Source organism: Balaenoptera ricei, chromosome 18 (assembly GCF_028023285.1).
Source record: "Balaenoptera ricei isolate mBalRic1 chromosome 18, mBalRic1.hap2, whole genome shotgun sequence".
In the NCBI taxonomy this organism is placed as follows: Eukaryota; Metazoa; Chordata; class Mammalia; order Artiodactyla; family Balaenopteridae; genus Balaenoptera; species Balaenoptera ricei.
The window spans coordinates 8,854,522-8,866,738 of NC_082656.1; the positions used below are offsets into that span (position 1 = coordinate 8,854,522).

The following is a 12,217-nucleotide window of genomic DNA, read 5'->3' on the forward strand; positions in this document are numbered from 1 at the left end:
GGGCTCGCATCCACCTGAGGGTATATGTCACCTTTTCAGTGGAGGAGAATGGAAAACTGAGGCAGGGAACGGTCTATGCGATCAGCAAAATGTAAATGGAATCTTTCTGGGACATCATCATTAGCTAAAGTAAAACACTATTTTTTTTTAAACAACTTTATTGGAGTATAATTGCTTTACAATGTTGTGTTAGTTTCTGCTGTATAACAAAGTGAATCAGCTATATGTACACGTATATCCCCATATCCCCTCCCTCTTGCATCTCCCTCCCAGCATCCCTATCCCACCCGTCTAGGTGGTCACAAAGCACCGAGCTGATCTCCCTGTGCTATGCGGCTGCTTCCCACTAGCTACCTATTTTACATTTGGTAGTGTATATATGTCCATGCCACTTTCTCACTTCGTCCCAGCTTACCCTTCCCCCTCCCCGTGTCCTCAAGTCCATTCTCTATGTCTGCGTCTTTATTCCTGTCCTGCCCCTAGGTTCATCAGAACCTTTTTTTTTTTTTTTACATTCCATATATATGTGTTAGCATACGGTATTTGTTTTTCTCTTTCTGACTTACATCATTCTGTATGACAGTCTCTAGGTCCATCCACCTCACTACAAATAACTCAATTTCATTTCTTTTTATGGCTGAGTAATATTCCGTTGTACATATGTGCCACATCTTCTTTACCCATTCATCTGTCAGTGGACACTTAGGTTGCTTCCATGACCTGGCTATTGTAAATAGTGCTGCAATGAACATAGTGGTACATGTCTCTTTTTGAATTATGGTTTTCTCAGGGTATATGCCCAGTAGTGGGATTGCTGGGTTGCATGCTAGTTCTATTTTTTAGTTTTTTAAGGAACCTCCATACTGTTCTCCATAGTAGCTGTATTAATTTACATTCCCACCAACAGTGCAAGAGGGTTCCCTTTTCTCCACACCCTCTCCAGCATTTATTGTTGGTAGATTTTTTGATGATGGCCATTCTGACTGGTGGGAGGGGATACCTCATTGTAGTTCTGATTTGCATTTCTCTAATGATTAGTGATGTTGAGCATCCTTTCATGTGTTTCTTGGCAATCTGTGCATCTTCTTTGGAGAAATGTCTATTTAGGTCTTCTGCCCATTTTGGGATTGGGTTGTTTGTTTTTTTGATATTGAGCTGCCTGAGCTGCCTGTATATTTTGGAGATTAATCCTTTGTCAGTTGCTTCATTTGCAAATATTTTCTCCCATTCTGAGGGTTGTCTTTTTGTCTTGTTTATGGTTTCCTTTGCTGTGCAAAACCTTTGAAGTTTCATTAGGTCCCATTTGTTTATTTTTGTTTTTATTTCCATTTCTCTAGGAGGTGAGTCAAAAAGGATGTTGCTGTGATGTATGTCATAGAGTGTTCTGCCTATGTTTTCCTCTAAGAGTTTGATAGTGTCTGGCCTTACATTTAGGTCTTTAATTGATTTTGAGTTTATTATTGTGTATGGTGTTAGGGAGTGTTCTAATTTCATTCTTTTACATGTAGCTGTCCAGTTTTCCCAGCACCACTTATTGAAGAGACTGTCTTTTCTCCATTGTATATTCTTGCCTCCTTTATCAAAGATAAGGTGACCATATGTGCATGGTTTATCTCTGGGCTTTCTATCCTATTCCATTGATCTATATTTTTGTTTTTGTGCCAGTACCATACTGTCTTGATTAGTGTAGCTTTGTAGTATAGTCTGAAGTCTGGGAGCCTGAATCCTCCAGCTCCGTTTTTCTTTCTCAAGATTGCTTTGGCTAATCAGGGTCTTTTGTGTTTCCATACACATTGTGAACTTTTGTGTTGTACTTCTGTGAAAAATGCCATTGGTAGTTTGATAGGGATTGCATTGAATCTGTAAATTGCTTTGGGTAGTATAGTCATTTTCACAATGTTGATTCTTCCAATCCAAGAACATGGTATATCTCTCCATCTGTTTGTATCATTTTTAATTTCTTTCATCAGTGTCTTATAGTTTTCTGCATACAGGTCTTTTGTCTCCTTAGGTAGGTTTATTCCTAGGTATTTTATTCTTTTTGTTGCAGTGGTAAATAAGAGTGTTTCCTTAATTTCTCTTTCATATTTTTCATCATTAGTGTATAGGAATGCTAGAGATTTCTGTGCATTAATTTTGTATCCTTCTACTTTACCAAATTCATTGATTAGCTCTAGTAGTTTTCTGGTAGCATCTTTAGGATTCCCTATGTATAGTATCATGTCATCTACAAACAGTGACAGTTTTACCTCTTTTCCGATTTGGATTCCTTTTATTTCTTCTTCTTCCCTGGTTGCTGGGGCTAAAACCTCCAAAACTGTGTTGAATAATAGTGGTGAGAGTGGGCAACCTTGTCTTTTCCTGATCTTAGTGGAAATGGTTTCAGTTTTCACCGTTGAGAATGATGTTGGCTGTGGGTTTGTCATATATGGACTATTATGTTGAGGTAAGTTCCCTCTATGCCCACTTTCTGGAGGGTTTTTATCATAAATGAGTGTTGAATTTTGTCAAAAGCTTTTTCTGCATCTATTGAGATGATCGTATGATTTTTCTCCTTCAACTTGTTAATATAGTTTATCACATTGATTGATTTGCGTATACTGAAGAATCCTTGCATTCCTGGGGTAAACCCCACTTGATCATGGTGTACGATCCTTTTAATGTGCTGTTAGATTCTGTTTGCTAGTATTTTGTTGACAATTTTTACATCTATGTTCATCAGTGATATTGGCCTGTAGTTTTCTTTCTTTGTGACATCTTTGTCTGGTTTTGGTATCAGGGTGATGGTGGCCTCTTAGAATGAGTTTGGGAGTGTTCCTCCCTCTGCTGTATTTTGGAAGAGTTTGAGAAGGATAGGTGTTAGATCTTCTCTAAATGTTTGATAGAATTCACCTGTGAAGCCATCTGGTCCTGGGCTTTTGTTTGTTGGAAGATTTTTAATCACAGTTTCAATTTCAGTGCTTGTGATTGGTCTGTTTATATTTTCTATTTCTTCCTAATTCAGTCTCAGAAGGTTGTGCTTTTCTAAGAATTTGTCCATTTCTTCCAGGTTGTCCATTTTATTGGCATATAATTGCTTGTAGTAATCTCTCATGATCCTTTCTTTGTATTTCTGCAGTGTCAGTTGTTACGTCTCCTTTTTTCATGTCTAATTCTATTGATTTGAGTCTTCTCCCTTTTTTTCTTGATGAGTCTGGCTAATGGTTTATCAATTATGTTTATCTTCTCAAAGAACCAGCTTTTAGTTTTATTGATCTTTGCTATCGTTTCCTTCATTTCTTTTTCATTTATTTCTAATCTGATCTTTATGATTTCTTTCCTTCTGCTAACTTTGGGGGTTTTTTTGTTCTTCTTTCTCTAATTGCTTTAGGTGTAAGGTTCGGTTGTTTATTTGAATTGTTTCTTGTTTCTTGAGGTAGGATTTTATTGCTTTAAACTTCCCTCTTAGAACTGCTCTTGCTGCATCCCATAGGTTTTGGTTTGCTGTGTTTTCATTGTCATTTGTTTCTAGGTGTTTTTTGATTTCCTCTTTGATTTCTTCAGTGATCTCTTGGTTACTTAGTAGCATATTGTTTAGCCTCCATGTGTTTGTATTTTTTACAGATTTTTTCGTATAATTGATATCTAATCTCATAGCACTGTGGTCAGAAAAGATAGTTGATATGATTTCAGTTTTCTTAAATTTACCAAGGCTTGATTTGTGACCCAAGATATGATCTGTCCTGGAGAATGTTCCATGAGCACTTGAGAAGAAAGTGTATTCTGTTGTTTTGGGATGGAATGTCCTATAAATATCAATTAAGTCCATCTTGTTTAATGTATCATTTAAAGCTTGTTGTTTCCTTATTTATTTTCATTTTGGATGATCTGTCCATTGGTGAAAGTAGGGTGTTAAAGCCCCCTACTATGATTGTGTTACAGTCGATTTCCCCTCTTATGGCTGTTAGCATTTGCCTTATGTATTGAGGTGCTCTTATGTTGGGTGCATAAATATTTACAGTTGTCATATCTTATTCTTGGATTGATCCCGTGATCATTATGTAGTGTCCTTCTTTGTCTCTTGTAATAGTCTTTATTTTAAAGTCCATTTTGTCTGATATGAGAATTGCTACTCCAGCTTTCTTCTGATTTCCATTTGCATGGAATATCTTTTTCCATCCCCTCACTTTCAGTCTGTATGTGTCCCTAGGTCTGAAGTGGGTCTCTTGTAGATAGCATATATATGGGTCTTGTTTTTGTATCCATTCAGCCAGTCTACGTATTTTGGTTGGGGCATTTAATCCATTTACATTTAAGGTAATTATCGATATGTATATTCCTATTACCATTGTCTTAATTTGGGGGGGTTTGTTATTGTATGTCTTTTCCTTCTTTTGTGTTTCCTGCCAGAGAAATTCCTTTAGCATTTGTTGTAAAGCTGGTTTGGTGGTGCTGAATTCTCTTAGCTTTTGCTTGTCTGTAAAGGTTTTAATTTCTCTGTCGAATCTGAATGAGATCCTTGCTGGGTAGAGTAATCTTGGTTGTAGGTTTTTCCCTTTCATCACTTTAAATATGTCCTGCCACTCCCTTCTGGCTTGCAGAGTTTCTGCTGAAAGATCAGCTGTTAACCTTATGGGGATTCCCTTGTATGTTATTTGTTGCTTTTCCCTTGCTGCTTTTAATATTTTTTCTTTGTATCTAATTTTTGATAGCTTGATTAATATGTGTTTTGGCATGTTTCTCCTTGGATTTATCCTGTATGGGACTCTTTGCGCTTCCTGGACTTGATAGACTATTTCCTTTCCCATATTAGGGAAGTTTTCAACTATAATCTCTTCAAATATTTTCTCAGTCCCTTTCTTTTTCTCTTCTTCTGGGGCCCCTATAATTCGAATGTTGATGCGTTTAATGTTGTCCCAGAGGTCTCTGAGACTGTCCTCAATTCTTTTAATTCTTTTTTTTTTTTTCTGCTCTGCAGTAGTTATTTCCACTGTTATCTTCCAGATCACTTATCCATTCTTCAGCCTCAGTTATTCTGCTATTGATTCATTCTAGAGAATTTTTAATTTCATTTATTGTGTTGTTCATCATTGTTTGTTTGCTCTTTAGTTCTTCTAGGTCCTTGTTAAACGTTTCTCGTATTTTCTCCATTCTATTTCCAAGGTTTTGGATCATCTTTATTATCATTACTCTGAATTCTTTTTCAAGTAGACTGCCTATTTCCTCTTCATTTGTTTGGTCTGGTGGGTTTTTCCCTTGCTCCTTCATCTTCTGTGTATTTCTCTGTCTTCTCATTTTGCTTAACTTATTGCGTTTGGGGTCTCCCTTTTGCAGGCTGCAGGTTTGTAGTTCCCGTTGTTTTTGGTGTCTGCCCCCAGTGGCTAAGGTTGTTTCAGTGTGTTGTGTAGGCTTCCTGCTGGAGGAGACTGGTGCCTGTGTTCTGGTGGATGAGACTGGAACTTTTCTTTCTGGTGGGCAGGACGGCATCCGATGGTATGTTTTGGGGTGTCTGTGAACTTATTATGGTTTTAGGCAGCCTCTGTGCTAATAGGTGGGGTTGTGTTCCTGTCTTGCTAATTATTTGGCATAGGGTGTCCAGCACTGTAGCTTGCTGGTCATTGAGTGGAGCCGGGTCTTAGCGTTGAGATGGAGATCTCTGGGAGAGTTTTCACCATTTGATATTATGTGGGGCCAGGAGGTCTCTGGTGGACCAATGTCCTTAACTTGGCCTGACACCCAGCCAGAGCACCAAGACCCTGTCAGCCACACGGCTCCAAACTCCGGAACTCCACACTCCAGAGGCCCTCCTCTGGACGTGCTTCCTCTCCCCTTCCGCGCAGGTCCAAAACACTATTTTTTGATGTATAACTTTTTGCATGGTTTCTAAGCCTAAATCAAATTTGGGTCAATATTAACTTCCAAAAAAAGAGAAAGATACAGGTAAGGCTAAATAGTTATAAAATGCCCTCCTGAAAGGTCAGTTAAGGCTTCCTAATGTAAATGAAAAAATAATCATTAGGAAAATTTATTTCTGTAGACCTTTGTCACTTCCCAGATTAGTTTTGCAGTGATTTGGATGTCGCAAGTCAAAATATCATGCTCAAAAATCACCGATTACGCCTAGTAAGTGTGTGATTGATAGGCTGTCCATCCTTCAGACTAATAATTATACCTTATTTTGTTTTTAAATCTTAGGACCTGGAATAGTGTATCACTTTCAACTTTTTATTATCTATCAAGTCCCAAGATAGGTAATAAAATTTCAAACGAATTCCCTAGTTTTTCTTATGTGGTTTCCATTGAAAACACAGGACCACTTATAGCATCAGATTTGAATGTCTTCGTCAAATGTGTGAAGATGAATAGTAAAAATCCTGGTGGTGATGATCAAACATTATACTTTAAGGTTTGAATAGTAAGGAAGAGTTTCTCACATATTTGAAAACCGGTGTCTCTTCATCCCATAAAGGGAGAAATAGATGAGAAAAATTTTAATAATAATGACATTTCTTTTGTAATATTTAAAAGCCTCTAGTAATTTTTCTTGCCTATGTTTCTTTCTAGGAAAAGCCATTGACAAAATCTCTACAACGTGGAGAAGACCCCCAGTTTGATCAAGTATGTAATATATGTTATATACTGGTTTTTATTTGTTTGAAGATGTACAAAGGCAAGGGCTCAATGCTCACTATGGTGTATTGATGAACTTCCTCAAAGAGGATACAGGAGTGTGATCTTAGGAACTGTATCCTGCAGCTTTTACAGTGACGGCTTGTAGTAGATGTTTAGTAAATGTCTATTGGTTTGAATTGGAAAGAACTGAAGTGTTGAAATAATATGAGGAGGTCATCAATTAATATGAGGAGGTCATCAGTCTTTGGTTACCAGAAAAGATAAAGGAATTTCCATTCAAAAACTTACTGAGATTCTTCTGAATAAATGGTACCATATGACGATCAGATCTCTGCCCTAGAGCTTTCTTATATTTTATCCAGCGTTTTGTTGAATGCCAGCTATATGCTTGACACAGCACTAGGCTCTGGTGATACAAAATCTAGGACAAATTTTAGCAATCCTGTGAGAGAGAGAGACCACCTAAGCAATAATTATAAAACAGTATAGTAACTTAGATTCTAATAAAGTGATGCATGAACAAAACAGTTTAAGACAGAATAAATACAAAAAAGGTCCTTTGAAAATAGATCAGGACTAGTAAAAGGACTTCCAACTCTAAACAGCAGGTAATAAACATAGGAAACTAGGATCTTATCAATCCTGGTTGAGTCACTTCAGGAGGGCTTTAGGTGTGTTTAGAATGATGGATAACAGGACATCAGAGGAGGTCGGAAATGTGTTTGTGGTGTTTCCTAAATGCCTGCATTTAATGACAAAGAGGACAGCATGTTCTTCTTTATAAACCTCATTTGGTGCCAGTAGCAGAGGCAAAATCCTGCTGGATGCACCATGGCCTGATCTAATACAGTGGGATTTTTATATTGTCTTATGGAGAACACACAGAGAGTACGCTTTCTGCAGTGCTTTGAAATTGCCTTTAATGTGGAATCAAGAGGAAATGCTTTGGCTGTTAAAGTTCAGACTTGTTCGATCCAAAAATGTTAAGGCCTGACTATAGAGACAGAATCCTCCATTCTCTATTTTATAAACTGTTGGCTGAGGGAGACCTCACAAGTTTGCAGTCACGGCGGGTCTTGGAAGGCTGGTGCGGCCCTGGCTTTGCGCTCTGTTGCTGGCAGAGCTGGCTGTTCTCTGGAATGCTGGTGGAATGGAGTATGGGCTTCGTCTCTCTGTGCCATGGAGCTGTCTTCTCTCCTCATATTATCCTTAGTTGCTGTCACCTGGTCCTGCTTGGGAGGTCAGGGACCTGGGGTGAATGTTTGGGGTCATTATTTTCGAAATGTGGCAAGTGTGGCTCTTTCTTTTCTCCTTAAGAACGTAACTATTATCTGTCTTCCATAATTTTTCACTCTTATTTTCTTTGTCTCTATCCTCTTAGATTATCACTGTCCTTTCCTCAAAAAAATTGTGTTTTCTTTTTCTCCAGTTTAGTGTACTTCTTTCTTTTTCCTCTGGGAGAATAGTACTTTAGCATTTTAACATTACATGTAATAGTTATCCCAAATAATTTGGCTTAGACACAATGTCTCATTTATTATTCAGCACTCTATTTCTGCATTTCAGCATTGTGGGAAAGAGATAGACTTTGGGGTTTAAATCCCAACTTTGCCACTTAATTAGCTATAATACTTTTAACCTTGCTGCTCAAAATGTTGAAATGCAGAATCACTGCCCTGCCCTGATCTACTGAGTCAGATTCTGCAGCTTAACGAGATCTCCAGGTGACCCCCACCCACATTGATGCTTGACAACCACTGCTTGTAACACATCTCTGTGTATTAAAGACACTTTAGGGGTGAACCAGTAGTGAGGTGGTCACTGAGGACTTTCAAATAAGGCACATGAAATTATCCTCTGATTGTAAAATCATAAATTTACGCATGAACCATGAGAGAAGACAACCTACGAAGTTGGTCTCATTTTAAAGAGATAGCAAGATCCCCAGGCCAGAAGGAAATGTGATTGAAGTTGGTCCCTCTGTGGATTCAATGAAAAAGAAAGTCAGCCAAGTCACCTTTGAAAGTGCCCGTCCACTGTTTCAACAGCAAATTATAAGAATTGTGGTTCTATTGGCAAGGCCGTGAATGTATCAAGCTCTCTTAGGGTTTTGATATCAAAGGTCCAATTTCTGTAATTCCCCTTATTCTGATTCCAAGCAGGAGGATGTTAGTCTGGAGTCACACAGGTCCACCTACGGGAGAAGAACACGCTGGTGACACCTCCTTGGAGCTATAGACTCCATTGCTATACTCCCGGGAGCAGTGGTACCCACAGAAGTGACATTTATTTAGTACTTACCATAGGGGAGGCGATATGCTAAGTGCATCCTTTGGACAACGGACAACTGTTCCCTGTTTGGAGAATATTTTTATCAATTTCTCCCTTTTAAATGTCCCTGGCATGAGTGATAGGCTAAAGAGAGCTGCGCTTCTGCACTTTCAGTGCCTGATGCTGGGTGGCCCTGTTTAATCCTCCACTTGCCAAGCCCAGGATTCATTTTTCTCCTGTTAGAAACAGAAGCAAAAACAAAATAACAAGAATCATGTAATACTTTATAATTTACCAACCCTCTTCTAAATTTTTTTATATTATTATTTTTATTATTTTGGTCACACTGTGCGGCATGCGGGATCTTAGTTCCCTGAGCAGGGATCGAACCTGTGCCCACTGCATTGGAAGCGCAGAGTCTTAACCACTGGACCGCCAGGGAAGTGCCTTACCAAACCCCTTCTCACGTATCGTGTCACCTGACATTACTCAACCCTTCCAACAAGCCCAAGAAGAAGGTCTCATCGTCATCTCTGTGTTACAGCTAATGGAAATGAGTCCTGGAGAGGTTGCCCTATATTATATGACTAAAGCCTGAAGGGACCGAGACTGGCATCCATATGTTCTAACTATGAAGCCTGTGCTTTTTACTCTGTAACATGCTTAGCTTATATTTTTAAAAACTAAGTTGGTGAGAATATAGAGGGGAGTTTTCAACAGGTAATGGATCTAAGATCCCATATCAGTTAAGATTAGGTTTGGTGGCAAATGGCACATAAAATAACAGTGGCTTAAACAAGATAAAAGTTTATTTCTCTCTCACATTGAAGAAGTACAAAGAAAATCAGTCCCGTATCTTTGTATTTTTGTTCTCCTGTGTATGGCTTACATTCCCAAGGTCATCTCATGGTCCACTTTGGCTTCTGGAGCTCAGCCGTTACATCTGTGCTCCAGGCAGCAGGAAGGTGAAATGGAAAAAGAATCACAGAAAAAAAAAAAACAAATAAAAAACAGAACATCCTTACACTGCACACCCTACTTCTGCTTATGTCCAGTTGACCGGATCTTAATCACACAGCCACGTATACCTATAAGAAAGATTAGGAAATTTTATTTTGGGCAACCATGTGTCCATCTAAAAATGAGGTATTTTATAACTAAGGAAGAAGAGAAGAGTGGATATTGGGTATTACCTGTCTCTACTAGATATTATATAGCCTATTTTTTGTCAAAATTCCCAGTAAAGAGTATTATGTACAATTCTCTATCTCTTTTTTTTTTCACCGTGAAAATCTCCGAGAATTTGTCAGCTTTCCAGTTTGAATTTTTTTTCATTATTATTTATTTATTTATGGCTGTGTTGGGTCTTCGTTTTCTATGAGAGGGCTTCCTCTAGTTGTGGCAAGCGGGGGCCACTCTTCATCGCAGTGCACAGGCCTCTCACTGTCGTGGCCTCTCTTGTGGCGGAGCACAAGCTCCATACACGCAGGCTCAGTAGTTGTGGCTCACGGGCCCAGTTGCTCCGTGGCATGTGGGATCTTCCCAGACCGGGACTCGAACCCGTGTCCCCTGCATTGGCAGGCAGACTCTCACCCACTGCACCACCAGGGAAGCCCTCCAGTTTGAATTTTAAAATGTATATTTAGAGGTTAAAGCTTTGTGTTTCCTTAAGTTTTCTTTTCTGTTGCTTTTCTATTTAATTAACTATTGGTTTAATATCTCTTATTTAACCTAATTACAATCTAAACATGTATAGGATAGACTTGGTTAAAAAAAAAAAAAAGCCCTATTGTTTCATAAATGACAAGTTGTCTAAACAAGATTAATTTTTTGAAGCTCACTATTAGTGGGAGAAGAACTGTACCAGTGACTACTTTGTATATTGGTGAGCTAGGAATTTGTACCCTAATTCCCAGAATTTCACTTTTACAAATGTTATGAATGTGAACTTGACGCATTCTTACACAGTACCTACCTTGTGGCAGCCATGTGCCAAACATTATGCCAGCTTGTGGAAATAAACATGAAGGAAACATAGTGCCTCCCCTGGAGAGGCCCCCAGTCTAGTGTGAGAGACAAAGAAGAAAGATGTAAATCAGATAAATTATAACCTCAGTCTAGTAAGGAAGCTCGCAGTGGAAGAAGCAGGCGTGGTATGAACCCGAGAGCAAGCTTTGCCCTATACTAGGGAGACAGGGAGGGCTCCCAGTTCCTGCTGGTGAGAAAGTCATACGGTAATGAGAAGTAATAAAGGTGATGAGATTTCCAACAGCATTTTGAAAATGTACACTGCCACTAATTTATTTTAAATGCCTAAATTAACCCTCAGCGCTTAGAAAGCAAAATAAATGAAAAATTGTCCTGGTAATCAAGTTATTTTAGCAAACATTGATTAGGTGAGTGAGAGCGTGTGTGTATGTGTGTGTGTGTGTGTGTGTACATATACAACAAAGCCCTGTGTGGGACAAAGAGATGTAAGAATGTGGTCCCTGCATTCCAGGTAGGAAGGGTCAGACTGTGGAAGACCTTGATGCCAGCGGGTGGGGCCTTATCCTCTACATGCCAGTATCAAAGAGATCAAAGTGCAGCCTTGATGTTAAACGCGGACTGGAGAGATCCTTAAAGTTTGGAGGCACTTTGGGAGTTGGGGCATCGATAAAGATTTGAGGCTAAAATGGAGACGGTGGAACTAGAAAGAAAGAATGACTATAAGCAACATTATATGAGAAGAATCAATATTGGTTGAGAGAAGGAGAAACAAAAGGTAACTTCAGTTTTCAGCCATGATTTGGAGCCATTTCCATTCAATTTAACAAACATTGAGCACCTGAATCATGCCAAGGTCTGTGCAAGGTGCTGGGGTTACAAAGCAGTGAGAAAGAGTTTCTTCTCTCCAGAAATTCTCAGTCCCAGGAGGAAGACAGATACCTAAACAAATAGTACTGTGATGTAAATATAATAAGAAGATCCAGTTCAAGTGCTTTGGGATCTCAGATAAGGGAGTAGTTAAGGATGCTAGAAAGGTGGTGGTGGGGGGGAGTGTCATAGGAAGCAGTTAAGGGGCAGTGACATACTAAAGATATCTGCTATCCAGATGGGCAAGATGCGCTGGGTCGTGCCAGACAGGTAGAGCCGAGTGGACAAAGGAGTTGAAGGAGAGAAGAGCAGAGTTCTGGGGAGTGGCTGGGAGGAAGCTGGGAAGGCCGACCGGAGCCCATTGCTCCCGCGACCATGGGAGCCATACTGAGGAGTCTGGACTGTTTTCTATGGATAAGGAGTTCTTCAGAGGAATGCTGTGCTTGGGGAGAGGGGATAAATTAGTTTTACACATACT

General features: G+C 39.2%; 1 protein-coding gene across 7 annotated transcripts in view; it reads left to right on the forward strand.

Moving 5' to 3' along the window:
• FRY (FRY microtubule binding protein) overlaps nucleotides 1-12,217 on the forward strand; it is a 330,932-nt gene that overhangs the window by 144,630 nt on the left and 174,085 nt on the right. For all 7 annotated transcript variants that reach the window (XM_059903257.1, XM_059903259.1, XM_059903260.1 and 4 more), the window contains one exon: nucleotides 6,544-6,597. In XM_059903257.1, the coding sequence (XP_059759240.1) occupies nucleotides 6,544-6,597 (54 nt within the window). The remainder of the gene's footprint in view (nucleotides 1-6,543; nucleotides 6,598-12,217) is intronic.